The 16,565-nt window shown below is 42.1% G+C and overlaps 1 protein-coding gene across 1 annotated transcript in view; it reads left to right on the top strand.

Moving 5' to 3' along the window:
• The window catches only part of MYCBPAP (MYCBP associated protein), a 110,003-nt gene that overhangs the window by 58,722 nt on the left and 34,716 nt on the right, over positions 1 to 16,565 (top strand). The window contains exons 14-16 of the mRNA XM_075347506.1: positions 853 to 1,053; positions 10,305 to 10,426; positions 15,769 to 15,884. Of these exons, the coding sequence (XP_075203621.1) occupies positions 853 to 1,053; positions 10,305 to 10,426; positions 15,769 to 15,884 (439 nt within the window). The remainder of the gene's footprint in view (positions 1 to 852; positions 1,054 to 10,304; positions 10,427 to 15,768; positions 15,885 to 16,565) is intronic.

Consider the following 16,565-nt stretch of genomic DNA (forward strand, 5'->3'; position numbering starts at 1 on the left):
GCAAATTCCTGGTGACAAATTCTCTTTAAATGACTGCTGATTGGCTATATGTAGACTGATCAGCAGCTGTTTGATAGCTTATGTAAACAGGCTGACCACATTTCCATTAGCACAGATCAATATTTGATTTTGATTAACCAAAAATTAAGATTTTGACAGGCTGATAATCGGGAATGCTCAGTCATGATTATTGTCCAGTGTAAACAGGCCCTAAGTTTATGCGGTTTGATTACTACACAGGATTACTACATCTGACCCACTGTTTCCTACTGCAGCTCTGCTATTCTTCTCAAGGATTAGCTTTAGCTGTCTAGCCCTCAATATTAATAGGCACTCATAAGCCCCATTTTTTCTTAATTGACAGCTTTGTGCCTGTACTGTGCAAAGTCAAAAAGATGTTGATTAGCGACTGTAGCCGGGATTATTGGAGTTTCCTATTAACCTCATTCCCCCAGATTTCTATCTAAACTGTGCATAGTCGGAAAGCTTTCATGTAAAAGCTTGGAGAAGAGGGGAAAAGTGACATTGAGGCAACTTATGAATATGAAGGGCTTCAAAACAGGAGCTTTTATTGAGAGAACTAGCAGAGCTGCAGCAGATAAAAGAGTATCTTATCAAAACTGCAGCAGATAAAGCAGAATCTTATCAAAACTACAGCAATAAGCCCATTAAGTGATACCTTACAAGACTCAGGAGCTCTGTCACTTTGGATTGGGTAGCACTCACCATTCAATAAATGATTCCCGTAAATTCTATGCTTTTATAAAGAAAAGTGCTATGTATGTTACTGTCGTATTTTTCATTCACGGTCTTCCATCCCTTATAATGGAGATTTTGCTATATTTCTTACAGTTACACTACAAATATGAAGCCATCCAGGAACTGCATCAGTTGTGGAAGGAATATATTTCCCCCCATGGCCGAAGCAGCATTAGCCCATCTGAAGAGCTGGACCACTCTGCACACACCACTAACATTGTGGAAAGTGATGAGACGAAAGAAGAAGAGGAGTCAGAGCAAGCGTGGAACTTATCAGTGGTGGACCTGAAACTGGTAAGAGTGTGGTCTAAGAGATCTGGTGACGGGGAGACTATGGCCTCAATTTTTCAGCCTATTTCTCTTGATAAAACTACGACATCCAGTATGCTCTACAAATCAATCATATTAAGACACCTCATATATTATCCCTACTACAATAAGGTATTTTGCTAGCCAAACTCCAATTTTCCATAACCAACATAAGCTACAGCTCTTCTCCTGATCTACAAGTGCATCTCAATAAATTAGAATATCATTAGACAGGTAATTTATTTCAGTAATTCAATACAAAAAAGGAAATTCATATATAGAGTCATTACAGAGTTTTCAAGTGTTTATTTCTGTTAATGTTGATGATTATGGCTTACAGCCAATGAAAACCCAAAAGTCATTATCTCAGAAAATTAGAATAAATACCACAAAACACCTGCAAAGGCTTCCTAAGCGTTTAAAATGGTCCCTTAGTCTGGTTCAGTAGGCTACACAATCATGGGGAAGACTACTGACTTGACGGATGTCCAGAAGACAGTCATTGACACATTCCACAAGTAGGGAAAGTCACAGAAGGCCATTGCTAAAGAAGCTGGCTGTTCACAGACTGCTGTATCCAAGCATATTAATGGTAAGTTGAGTAGAAGGTAAAAGTGTGGTATAAAAAGGTGCACAAGCAACCGTAATAACCACAACCTTGATAGGATTTTTAAGAAACGGACAGTCAAAAATTTGGGGGAGTTTCACAAGGAGTGGCCTGCTGCTGGAGTCAGTGCTTCAAGAGCCACCACACACAGATGTATCCAAGACATGGGCTACAACTGTTGCATTCCTTGTGTCAAGCCACTCATGACCAATAGACAACGCCAGAAGCGTCTTACCTGAGCCAAGGAGAAAAAGAACTGGACTGTTGTTCAGTGGTCCAAGGTGTTATTTTCAGATGAAAATACATTTTGCATTTTATTTGGACATCGCGGTCCCAAAGTCTCGGGTAAGAGTGGAGAGGCCACAATCCAAGCTACTTTAGGTCTAGTGTGAAGTTTCCACAATCAGTGATGGTTTGGGGAGCCATGTCATCTGGTGGTGTAGGCCAACTGTGTTTTATCAAGAGCAAAGTCAGCGCAGCCGTCTGCCAGGAAATTTCAGAGCACTTCATGCTTCCCTCTGCCGACAAGCTTTTTGGAGATGGAAATTTCATTTTCCAGCAGGACTTGGCACCTGTCCACACTGCCAAAAGTACCAACACCTGGTTTAATAACCACAGTATCACTGTGCTTGATTGGCCAACAAACTCGCCTGACCTAAACCCCATTGAGAATCTATGGGGTATTGTCAAGAGGAAAATGAAACACCAGACCCAACAATGCAGATGAGCTGAAGGCTGCTATCAAAGCAACCTGGGTTTCCATAACACCTCAGCAGTGCTACAGGCTGATCGCCTCCATGCCACGCCGCATTGATGCAGTAATTCATGCAAAAGGAGCCACAACCAAGTATTGAGTACATTTACTGTAAAGACTTTTCAGTAGGCCAACATTTCTGAGTGTAAAATCATTTTTTCAGTTTTTCTTATATAATATTCTAATTTTCTGAGATAATGACTTTTGGGTTTTCCTTGACTGTAAGCCATAATCATCAACATTAACAGAAATAAACACTTGAAATAGATCACTCTGTGTGTAATGACTCTATATAGTATATGTGTTTCCCTTTTCGTATTGAATTACTGAAATAAATTAACTTTTTGATGATATTCTAATGTATTAAGAAGCAATTGTATGTGGTCAATGCTGTCCTATTGCTTTCCATGCATTGTACATAGCTTTCATTCCCCCTCCCTGCACAGACTTTTCTATTTGCAGTGTAGGAAGAGTGAAGTGCCCATTACTGAAAGGTGCCGCATTTTGCTTCCCATAGGCAGTGATTCATTCACCCATTATAAAGGTACAGTGATATAATTTTAACTCTTAGGGGTACTTTGCACGCCGCGACATCGCTACTGCGATATCGTCGGGGTCAAGTCGAAAGTGCTGCACATCCGGTGCCGGTAATGACGTCGCAACGTGTAAAGCCTAGATGCGCCGATAAACGATCGCAAAAGCATCGGAAATCGGTGATCTGTGTAGTGTCGGTCATTTTCATAATGTCGCACCAATAGGAGATATGATGTTGTTCCTCTTTCCTGCGGCAGCACACATCGCTGTGTGTGAAGCTGCAGGAGCGAGGAACATCTCCTTACCTGCCTCCACCGGCTATGCGGAAGGAAGGAGGTGGGCGGGATGTTTACGTCCCACTCATCTCCGCCCCTCCGCTTCTATTGGATGCCTGCCGTGTGACGTCGCTGTGACGCCGCACGACCCGCCCCCTTAGGAAGGAGGCGGGTCGCCGGCTAGAGTGACGTCGCAGGACAGGTAAGTGCGTGTGAAGCTGCCGTAGCGATAATGTTCACTACGCCAGCTATCACAAGATATCGCATCTGCGACGGGGGCGGGGACTATCGCGCTCTGCATCGCTAGCCGATGCTGGCGATGTCGTAACGTGCAAAGTAAGGGCAGTGTCATTGTGTTGGTGGAAAGGTCCTGGGTAGTGTTGCATTTCAAAACTTCTTAATTCATCTTCAATACTAAATTAATTACTCCAGGGGCAGATAGAAACAGAATTGGGCCCCTGTACAAGAATACTATATGGGCCCTGTGTTGTTCAATAGTTCATCATAATTGCACCCCTTTATGTGCTGCTTTGGAGATGTACCGTATTTTTCGGATTATAAGACGCACTTTTCCTCCCATAAAATTTGGGAGGGAAATGAGGGGTGTGTCTTAAAATCCAAATATAGCTTACTGGGGAGGGGCTGTCTGTGCGGCGACCAGCTGCGTTCGGGTGGCCGGGTGCCTGTTGCTGCGTGCGGGCAGCTGGGTGCCTGTCGGTGCTGGCTGCCTCTATGTCCTAGAGGCCGGCTGCCTCTCTATGCAAGTGGGCGGGCGGCTTGCTAGCTGCCCCTCTGTGCGTGCGTGTGGGCGGGTGGCTGTGAGGCAGGTGTCCCAGTGTGTCAGCGGTCCCAGTTTGAAATGATGGCGCCGGGAGTCAGCGCGTGCACAGATGGAGCCATTGGATGAGAGCTCCATCTGCGCATGCACCGCTCCAGGTGCCATCATTTGAACCGAGACCGCGGACAGACTGGGACACTCACTGCACCTGCCTGCTCCGCCACTCACCCGCCACCGCTGCTGCTGCCACTTCTGACCCGCCGCTGCTGACGCTTCGGACTCGCCGCGGCTGTCGCCATGGACCCATCGCGGCTGTCGCCACGCTGCACAGTTTGCACCAATTGTATGTCTGCCGCTGATTTCCTTCCTTACATTAGCTATTTCCCTATGACATTTCCAGGAGGGATTTTCCGGTTGTTGATTCCTATATTATTCCCAATTACCCTTACCCGGTATCAATAATACACGGACACTGCTTGCGACTTGGTAAAAATGGCCACAGCAGCCCTTTATTGCCTATTGTTTACACACTAACACAAGGGGGCGCCGTCCAATGGGCGTCCCCAACATTTAACAATAGGTAATACCATAATAATAATAATAATACAGTACGTAATACAATACGTAACCCTGTGTAGGCCCGGTCCAGAAACCACCTTCCACCACCAAAACATGATCCCTGGCCGCAACACACACCGGGCCGGAGATGAGGTATGAATCACCTACGGATCAATACCTCCCACCTTGCAGGACCCATGCCTGCAAGATCCTTGTAACCGGAGCCACTATATCCTACAAGTGACTCTCCAATCAAATAACATTATCCGTTAAACCGCCTCTGGACCAGACCTACCCCCGCCATAAGTCCGGTCCAGAAGCCATACTCCACCACCAGAACACAATCCCTGGCCGCAACACACCGACCCAGAGATACGAGGCATTAATCACCTACGGATCAATACTCCAACCTTGCAGGACCCCATACCTGCAAGATTCCTGTAACCAAAGCCACTATATCCTACAAGTGACCCTTCAATCACACAACCGTCAGAAACACGATCCCTGGCCGCAACACACCGACCCAGAGATGGGGGCATTAATCACCTACGGATTAAACCTCCCCCAAGAAGCATCAAGTATCAACTGTGTCTCAAAACCTTACATTCCTCTTTACCTCCAACCCAATATTATCCCCGGCCGCAACCTCCAGCCAAGATATATGAGGCATCAATCACCTACGGATCAATCCCCCATGTGCATAACAGTAACTGTGACCTCAAAAACCTTAAAGCCCGTTAGCGACTTTAATCCAACAACGTCCCCGGCTGCAACCAGCCCAGAGATAAGAGGTATTAATCACCTACGGATCAAAACCCCTATGCCTTGCAGAACCACGTGCTTGCACTGCACTTGGATCCAGAACCATGACCCCAACTAGTGACTCCTCCTGCGATTACCATTTCACCAAAATGGATCACTGACCATAACAATGGTCCCATATTTAAATGAGGTAAAAGTCACCAAAGGAGTAATACCCTTACCCAAACCAAAAACACCCGTACTTTCAATTACCTATCACCTGGGGCACTATAGCCACCTGTGACTCCCTGGCAACCATGAACTCCTTAATATATAATCCTTGGCAACAACCCTGACCCATACATAAGGCATTGATCACCAACGGAGCAATACCTCCTCCCTGCAGACAACCTTGTACCTGCAGGTCACCAGTAACCGGAGCCACTATACCTTCCCCAGTGGCTCTCCATCCAAACACCAGTAACAATTAGAGCTCCTCTGGACCAGACCTACCCCCGCTGCTGTGAAAAAGGGCATAATCCCCATTATTTATGCTGACCATACACATATCCATTATACACATCATATACATATACATATACATATATTCCCACATTACCCCCATCTTATTCACCCACTTACAAGAATCCCAAATGACAATATACATCACAATCCACAAAGAAATAATCTCTTTTCTTTTCGTTTTTTTTTGTTTTTTTTGTTTTACTATTTTATACACGACACTTTCTCCAATCCTTTCTTTTCTCTTTTTTTTTTTAATGGCTCTTAAAATTGAATAATTATACATGCATATAAACACACCAATAATAACAATACACAACAGAAGGGAGGGTGGGTGGGAAGCTGTCATCCAGGAAGTGCAAGAGGAGGTAATTGACTCCCACCTCCTATTATATACACCATAAAGCTCCCTCCTTTCCTTCCACCACACTCCACCCCCTAACCAATCACCTTCTTTTCCTCATTCCTAAACGAACCAACACTGTTTAACCCCATCAACTCCCTACCCTCCGGGCTGTCATGTCGCCCCTACACCCTATGGGTTCCATGGCTTTCTTTACACCTATTATGGCTATGGCATTAGATCTAGCAAAGTGGACTTAGGTAACACAGCACTTTTTACAAGAAATGCAATTCGACAACTAATTTGCCTTCGGTCCCTGGCTTGTTCGATGTTCAGTTATCGTAACCTTCTGCAACAAGCTTTCAATAGAGCGTTGTGTGTCATGATAACCTTTGCTAGTTCTGTGCACTATTGCATTATGATTCGTAGTATGTTTGTTTTGTTTTGACTATGGAAAGAAATCAAACTGCAAAAATCTGTAAAAAAAAAAAGAAGAGCTTGTGTAAAATCTCGTGCAGATGGTGACCCTGTTTGAATCAGATTCTAGCGCCTGGCTCAGTGCCATTATGACTGATCAAATGAAGCGATGTTGTGGAATACTAGAGCTAGAAAGGCTCAGATAAATAGTTTAGGTAATTTTCTTTTGCTCTCTTAATCACTGCTAATTGGGTTAAGAAGAATACTGCACATTAAAACTGCATTCACGCTCACGATAACTGGGAACTGTTGGATGGAATTATTGTTAAGCTCACTTAAAAATCATTGTTCTCGGCAGCAGTGTAAACAGGATATGTGCTGCCGAGAACTTTTATATTCTTTACTCACAAAACATTTATCTTAAAAGGAATCTGTCAGCAAGTTTTTGCTATGTAAGCTGAAGACATTATGGTGTAAGGGTTAACACAGAGAATTCAAGAATGCCTAACTTGTCAAGATCCGATCTGTTGCTTGTTTGCTATGTTTGTTTAACAAACACAACTTCCCATTGCTCAGACTACAATGTCACAGTCCGACACACACCCTCTACTGATTGTGCATTGATAGTGAGGTGTCAATCTCTATAGAGAGCCTGATGGGGGTGGGTACAGCTCTCTGGACTAAATGTAAAAACTATGATTGTGTCATACCGGCTGCACCCAGTAATCTAAGCGATACATTGTTGGATTCAGGATCTCTTTGCCTACATCAAGCCACTCTCAGATAAGGTAGCAAAAACCTGCTGACAGATTCCCTATAATGATCGTTCTGTGTAAATGGAAGTGCGGTTGGCCTGTCTGAACAGGCTATTAAGTGACAAGTGATGGTCAAACGTGCAGTCGAGTAGCAGTCATTTAACAGCAGTGAAATCTCAAGGTAGAATCATTCACTAAAAATTGTACTCAAGTAACATAGTGTATTGTCATTACGATTCCAGCTTCATGCCTCTCTACCCTCTTTTTTGACCCCTTCTGATTACATTCTAGCTGCTAAACATGGAGATTTAGACATCTGATACATCGCAGTAGTATGAAGATGAGTTGTGTGCCATGTAAAAAGTGACCCTTAGTATAGTTGGATGATGCTTTCGGTATATTCTTTTGCTCTTTGAACCTGTAGCCCTCTACTGATTTAGAGATCTCTCGAGAGCTTGTCCCAAACGATATGTCCTATATAAAAGAACCTCCTTCTCTGTCTTATCTGCTCCATCAATGCCTTACAGGGCTGGCCATTTCTGTACATTTTCTCAGCAGTGGCTCCTGCATTAGAAACAAATTGTCAAAGGAGGCTCCACTAGTGATAACAGCTGATCACCTGAGATACTGGTCACTGGGCTGGTTTCTATGCTTAAGGGCTTGTTCAGACGAGCGCATTATATGGACATGTAAGAATCAGACAACACACCGGTGTAACTCAGTAGGGCTGTTCAGGTGAGATGATTGCAGCCTGCACTATTCTCTTCCATAACTAGTGATGAGTGAGCACTACCATGCTCTGGTGCTCAGTACTCATAATGATTAGTGATGAGTGAGCACTGCCATGCTCGGGTGCTCAGTACTCGTAATGATTAGTGATGAGTGAGCACTACCATGCTCAGGTGATCTGTACTCGTAACGATTAGTGATGAGTGAGCACTACCATGCTCGGGTGCTCAGTACTCTTAATGATTAATGATGAGTGAGCACTATCATGCTCGGGTGCTCAGTACTCTTAATGATTAATGATGAGTGAATACTACCATGCTCGGGTGCTCTGTACTCGTAACGATTAGTGATGAGTGAGCACTACCATGCTCGGGTGCTCAGTACTCGTAATGATTAGTGATGAGTGAGCACTATCATGCTCGGGTGCTCAGTACTCTTAATGATTAATGATGAGTGAATACTACCATGCTCGGGTGCTCTGTACTCGTAACGATTAGTGATGAGTGAGCACTACAATGCTCGGGTCCTCAGTACTCTTAATGATTAATGATGAGTGAATACTACCATGCTCGGGTGCTCTGTACTCGTAACGATTAGTGATGAGCGAGCACTACCATGCTCGGGTGCTCTGTACTCGTAAAGATTAGTGATAAGTGAGCACTACCATGCTCGGGTGCTCTGTACTCTTAATGATTAATGATGAGTGAATACTACCATGCTCGGGTGCTCTGTACTCGTAACGATTAGTGATGAGCGAGCACTACCATGCTCGGGTGCTCTGTACTCGTAAAGATTAGTGATAAGTGAGCACTACCATGCTCGGGTGCTCTGTACTCCTAACGATTAGTGATGAGTGTGCACTACCATGCCCTGGTGCTCAGTACTCGTAATGATTAATAATGAGCGAATACTACCATGCTCGGCTGCTCTGTACTCCTAACGATTAGTGATGAGTGTGCACTACCATGCCCTGGTGCTCAGTACTCTTAATGATTAATAATGAGCGAATACTACCATGCTCGGGTGCTCTGTACTCGTACCTAGTGATGAGTGAGCACTACAATGCTCGAGTGCTCTGTACTCGTAACGATTAGTGATGAGTGAGCACTACCATGCTTAGGTGCTCTGTACTCTTAATGATTAATGATGAGCAAACACTACCATGCTCAGGTGCTCTGTACTTGTAATGAGCAGTCGGATGCTCGGTCAGGCTCGACTTGTGTACCAAGTATAATGAAAGTCAATGGGGAACTCAAGCATGGGAAGATTTTCTGGAAAAATGCTCAAGATTCCCATTCATTATACTGTACTCGAGTTGAGCCCATCCGAGCGACCATCTACTCGTTATGAGTATTGAGCATTCGAACATGGTAGTGCTCGCTCATCACTAATTATTACAAGTACCGAGCACCCGAGCATGGTAGTGCTCACTCATCACTAATTATTACAAGTACCGAGCACCCGAGCATAGTGGTGCTCTCACTCATCAGTGATCATCACTAATCGTTACGAGTACTGATCACCCGACGATGGTAGTGAATGCTTAGCACTAATCGTTACGAGTACAAAGTACCCGAGCATAGTAGTGCTCACTCATCACTAATCATTACGAGTACAGATCACCCGAGCATGGTAGTGCTCATTCATCACTAATCATTACGAGTACCGAGCACCCGAGCATGGTAGTGCTCACTCATCACTAATCATTACGAGTACTGAGCACCCGAGCATGGTAGGGCTCACTCATCACTAATCATTACGAGTACTGAGCACCCTTGCATGGTAGTGCTTGCTCATCACTAATCATTACGAGTACTGAGCACCCGAGCATAGTAGGGCTCACTCATCACTAATCAATACGAGTACAGATCACCCGAGCATGGTAGTGCTCACTCATCACTAGGTACGAGTACCAAGCACCCGAGCATGGTAGTGCTCACTCATCACTAATCATTACGAGTACAGATCACCCGAGCATGGTAGTGCTCATTCATCACTAATCATTACGAGTACAGATCACCCGAGCATGGTAGTGCTCACTCATCACTAGGTACGAGTACCAAGCACCCGAGCATGGTAGTGCTTGCTGATCACTAGGTACGAGTACAGAGCACCCGAGCATGGTAGTGCTCGCACATTACTATTTACAAGCTCCGTAGAAATGAGTCTGAAGTCAGCTCCATTTATGAAAATAGGCAAATATCTATTCCATTTTCATTCCAGGCTGCGATCACTATTCCTGATGATGAAGTAAGAGAAATGTTCTTGCTTCAGCTGAATAGAAATATCCGTGAACTGAGCGAGCCAGTCCGGGACGCTCCTCTAGACCTGTTACATCAGGCTTGGTAAGTACTTTATGGCGGTAAATTCCTTGGGTTTCCTTGGAATGTATTTTACTTCAGGGAAGAGAAATATGGAAATTAGAAATAAAAAATGCTCATCAGTAAAATAAAATCTTCCTGCCAGCTGCCAACTTTCCCTACTTCTAGCTCTAATTAGAAAAATGTGCATGTCATATTCCTTTAGGCTAAGTCTTTGAAAGAAGGTATGCACTATTTCGTGATGTGTTATCGGTTTGTCCTCGGCCCTCGCCAGGTTTACATGCTTCATAGAAAATATAAATATGGAAAAAATCTCTTTATGGGTTACATCTAGAGATACATTCGATAAAACACATAGATATTAGTGTGAAAATTTAAGTTTCCAATATAATATTGACTGTGTTCATCAGTTTCCTTTACACATGTTACACACTCTTCTACTTACAATACAAGGTAATATAGGATTAGACTTGGATTACTGCAGAACTTTACTTTCTCCTTGCTGGTAGAGAGTAATGCTGCAGTCACACATCCGTGTGTCCTGGTCCGAGCACAGAACATCGTGCACAGGTGGTCCTCTCCTATCCGGATCTGAGCTTGGCAGCCACACAGGCTTATGAGTTTGGGTCAAGAGATCCGCAGACAGTCCGCGCATCATAGAGCGGGGGAGCCAGTACTGCCTGAGAATGGCATGCAAAAGAAAAAAATTTTTTAGTGTAAATTCACAATTGTTCCAACTGTACTATAATGCAAATTGAGATTTTTAGGAAATGATTGATCAATAATTTGAGCCACCCCTGCCAACGACAAGGCAAATCTCTATAGGGGGGTCCTACCTATATTTATATTTTCAATGTGCCACACGGCTAACTAATTAAATTAAAAGCAGACCCATATTAAAGCACACATATACCTGATACATGTCAGAACCGCTCCCATGCTGCAAAGACAGGCTAAACTGCGAATAAAGGCAGTGTATGTCCCAGCACGTGCAGCTGTGTGCCGCACACACTGGGACAATGTCAGAACTAGCCCTCACAGTGCCCACCCTGCAGCCATGAATGAAGGCGGAACAGGCCCAAGCATATGGTGGTTAAATAACAATGCCTGTGGAAAAGGGCGTGGTAGCTGTGTGTGAACAGACACCAAATTATATATATGTAGATAGAAACAGAAGGAATATGCAAACCAAACTCAAGCGTGCACGGCATGGTGGGGGTCATCCACCAAACCAAAGTACAACAGAGAGAGGGGGGGAGCCAGCACTTCCTGAGAATGGCATGCAAAAAAAAAATTTTTTTTTTGTAAATTCACAATTATTCCAACTGTACTATAATACAAATTGAGATTTTTAGCAAATTTTTGATCAATAATTTGAGCCACCCCTGCCACATCATGGCAAATCTCTATAGGGGGGTCCTATTTTCAATGCGCCATATGGCTAACTAATTAAATTAAAAGCAGAACCATATTAAAACACACATATACCTGATACATGTCAGAACCGCTCCCATGCTGCAAAGACAGGCTAAACTGCGAATAAAGGCATTGACACTATTAGATAATTGACATGTAATTATTATTGTTTTTTTTCATAATTGACCGTTTCCTATAGTTTCCAGCACTTCCTGAGAATGGCATGCAAAAAAAAAATTTTTTTTTGTAAATTCACAATTATTCCAACTGTACTATAATACAAATTGAGATTTTTAGCAAATTTTTGATCAATAATTTGAGCCACCCCTGCCACATCATGGCAAATCTCTATAGGGGGGTCCTATTTTCAATGCGCCATATGGCTAACTAATTAAATTAAAAGCAGAACCATATTAAAACACACATATACCTGATACATGTCAGAACCGCTCCCATGCTGCAAAGACAGGCTAAACTGCGAATAAAGGCATTGACACTATTAGATAATTGACATGTAATTATTATTGTTTTTTTTCATAATTGACCGTTTCCTATAGTTAAATATTCTTTCATTTTCACCAACCAACTAGTTGTTAAAACCAGGCAATGGCAGAGTTCTACAGGAATAAAATACTGTAGCAATCCAAAAAAATCCAAGAAAAATCCAGCAATCCCAAACGATAAAAAATTCCAAAACTTCATTTCACATTTTAAAATTCCATGGTTAGGACTCCATTGAAAGGAAAACAGATGACGCGTTTCGGTTCCATCAGATCCTTACTCATATCTCTACATAACGCATCATCTGTTTCCCTTTTAACCCATTATTTGCCAAATTAGACATTTTCATTTTTTTTTATTAAATGACAGATTTTTAATGTTAAAAAAAAAATTAAAAATTAAAATTAAATTTAAGTAAAATTAATGAATTTAATGTATAAATTAAATGTAATGATTAATTAATTTAATTTAATGAATTTTAAGCAAAAGATTAGGCGTCCCAAAAAAAGGACATTGGTAGATAACAGGTTAATGGAGTCCTAACCATGGAATTTTAAAATGTGAAATAAAGTTTTGGAATTTTTTATCGTTTGGGATTGCTGGATTTTTCTTGGATTTTTTTGGATGGCTTCTTCTGGTGTCCATCTGTGCATCCATTTCTATATACCAGGAATTGCCAATGGTGGTGGAGTGGCTGATAAGTATTTTTTTTTTTTTAAAGTACTGTAGCAGTATACTGTTCAGCCATCATTTTGGTATTAATTAAAGAGGACCTGTCCCTTGCTCAAAAAATTAAGGAGTTAAACACCTTGTAATAATTTCTGAGCTCCCCTGCTTCAGCCACCTTTATTGCACTATGTCACTCCATTGCAGAGATGTTCTCATTTATTGCTTGTGGGGCTCAATATGTGAAATCTCTGCTAGTAGTGCAACTGGGTGTTTCTTCAAAGCCTTCTCTGGCAGCGTGCACTTTCATCCCTCCTTCCAAAACGCTACCAATAACAGCTCAGCAGTGTCTGAGAAGGCTAGTGTACTAGATAAGCTGCTGACGTGTGATTTTCAACATCTGGGAGACAGGGGTGAAAGCGCAGGACCTTTGCGAAAATCTGAAGAAAAACCTAGTTGCACTACAAGCAGAGATTTCTCATCTTGCACTCTAAAAGCTACAAATGTAAAACGTGTACACAACCTTATGGATCATGCCTATTGCTGATCTGAGAGTTAGATGATCACATAATGATGATAAATTATACACCATATACACCATTTATGTACAGTGCCTTGTGAAAGTATTCGGCCCCCTTGAATTTTCCAGGCTTTTCCCACATTTCAGGCTTCAAACATAAAAATAAAAATTTAAAACTTTATGGCGAAGAATCAACAAGTGGGACACAATTGTGAAGTTGAACAAAATTTATTGCTTATTTTAAATTTTTGTAAAAAATAACTGAAAATTGGGGCATGCAATATTATTTGTCCCCTTTAAGTTAATATTTTGTAGCGCCACCTTTTGCTGCAAGTCGCTTGGGGTATGTGTCTATCAGTTTTGCACATCGGGAGACTGAAATTCTTGCCCATTCTTCCTTTGTAAACAGCTGGAGCTGAGTGAGGGTGGATGGAGAGCGTTTGTGAACAGCAGTTTTCAGCTCCTTCCACAGATTCTCGATTGGATTCAGGTCTGGACTTTGACTTGGCCATTCTAACACCTGGATACATCTATTTGTGATCTATTCCATTGTAGATTTTGCTTTATGTTTGGGATCATTGTCTTGTTGAAAGACAAATCTCCGTTCCAGTCTCAGGTCTTTTGCAGACTCCAACAGGTTTTCTTCAAGAATGGTCCTGTATTTGGCTCCATCCAACTTCCCATCAATTTTAACCATCTTTCCTGTCCCTGCTGAAGCAAAGTAGGCCCAAACCATGATGCTGCCACCATTATGTTTGACAGTGGGGATGGTGTGTTCAGGGTGATTAGCTGTGTTGCTTTTATGTCAAACATATTGTTTGGCATTGTGCCTAAATAGTTTGATTTTGGTTTCATCTGACCAGAGCACCTTCTTCCACATGTTTGGTGTGTGTCCCAGGTGGTCTGTGGCAAACTTTAAAGGACATTTTTTTATGGATATCTTTGAGAAATGGCTTTCTTCTTGCCACTCTTCCATAAAGGCCAGATTTGTGCAGTGTAGAACTGATTGCTGTCCTATGGACAGACTCTCCCACCTCAGCTGTAGATCTCTGCAGTTCATCCAGAGTGATCATGGGCCTCTTGGCTGCATCTCTGATCAGTCTTCTCCTTGTTTGACATGAAATTTTAGAGGGATGGCCGGGTCTTGGTAGATTTTCAGTGGTATGATACTCCTTCTATTTCAATATGATCCCTTGCACAGTGCTCCTTGGGATGTATAATGTTTTTTAAATTTTTTTGCAACCAAATTCGGCTTTAAACTTCTCCACAACAGTATCACGGACCTGCCTGTTGTGTTCCTTGGTCTTCATGATGGTATCTACGCTTTAAACAGAACCCTGAGACTATCACAGAACAGGTACAGTTATACGGAGACTTCATTACACACAGGTGGCTTATATTTATCATCATCAGTCATTTAGGACAACATTGGATCATTCAGAGATCCTCAATCAACTTCTGGAGTGAGTTTGCTGCACTGAAAGTAAAGGGGATGAATAATATTGCACGCCCCACTTTTCAGTTATTTATTTTCTTTACAAAAATTTAAAACAAGCAATAAATTTCGTTCACCTTCACAATTGTGTCCCACTTGCTGTTGATTCTTCACCATAACATTAACATTTTTATCTTAATGTTTGTAGCCTGAAATGTGGGAAAAGAATTGAAAAATTCAAGGGGCTGAATACTTTCGCAAGGCACTGTATATATAGACTTTTTTTAATGTGCAAATAAGGAAGCTGAATATTGATTTTTACCTACAGATATTGTGATCAATTACAATTTACTAAATAATATGGTTCTAAGTACCTTGAATCCTATTAATTAACTATATAGAGAATCTGGCAGCAGGTTTTGCATGCACAATGTAGATAGTAAGCTGTCAACATTGGAGAGGGTGGAGTTACACAGAGCTTATCATTTAGAAGACTAGCAGAGCTGAAGCAGATAAACAGTGATTTTCTCAAAAGTACAACAAGCAACTCAGTAAGGGACACATCACAGGAATCAGGGTCTCTGTCATTATTTTACACTGCCCTCAGATTGGGAAGGGTAAACCTGGTGACATGCCGGTGCAGAAGTATGACTCTTTTATTATACTTTTTATTATACTTTTATTTTGGTTTTGGATACTTTACTGACGTTTCCTAAAAATTTAAATATGTGGATCACTTGTACAAAGTTTGTACAAAGTAATAATGATAATACCATTTCTCTTTCTAAAGGACCTCATTTGGCTGTATTTTGACATATTTGTCCTTAGTTTACAGCTCTGGCGTGAAGCCATAGATGAGCTTGTAGAACGCTCCATGGAGCTGCGCTCCGTACTGGGGATGCCAGATAAGGATGTGACAGCAGAATTAATCATTGAAGATTCAGGTATGTGGTGTGTTTGGGTTCTTTATTAAGGCACTTCTTAAATGAGGAGTGAAGGGCAAATATTTGATGTAATTCAAAAAGTTTTAATTAGTATTTTTTATTTATCACACACATTTACAATTATTTTTTTATTTTTTACGGTCTTTCACTATATTATTTAATTCTAATTGAAACAGATGTAAGTACTGTCATAAGGTATAATATGTATATTCCTGTCTTTGGCTTGCAAAAGTTTTAGACTATGTTCATATCATATTTGAACCCCGCATCAGGGGCTTCATCAGACTTAAAGATATTGTGATATTATCTGGACTTGAGATACTAGTCTACAGTTACCCTGTGTGACTGCAGACTTGCGGATCCTCACAGTGCGCAGTATCTGCACAGTCAGGGTTCTCTTATGCCGGGAGCGGATGATCATGTAACCACAAGTAAGTGATCTAGCTACATTTCAACTAGACGTATTCAGCCTCACTCAATTCATTTGTATTGAGCGAGGCCACACAAGTTTAGTCTGCATGTGACCACATGTATGCAAAGCACATACCTGCAGTCACGTTTCCATGAGTTCCCGCTACTGGCACCGGAGAATTATGACAGTGCACACACTGCGCACTGATACGATTCACAAGTCTGCAGTCATATAGAGTAACTGCAGTCTAGTATCCCAAGGTCAGACAA

The sequence above is a fragment of the Anomaloglossus baeobatrachus genome, chromosome 5 (assembly GCF_048569485.1).
Source record: "Anomaloglossus baeobatrachus isolate aAnoBae1 chromosome 5, aAnoBae1.hap1, whole genome shotgun sequence".
Lineage (NCBI taxonomy): Eukaryota > Metazoa > Chordata > Amphibia > Anura > Aromobatidae > Anomaloglossus > Anomaloglossus baeobatrachus.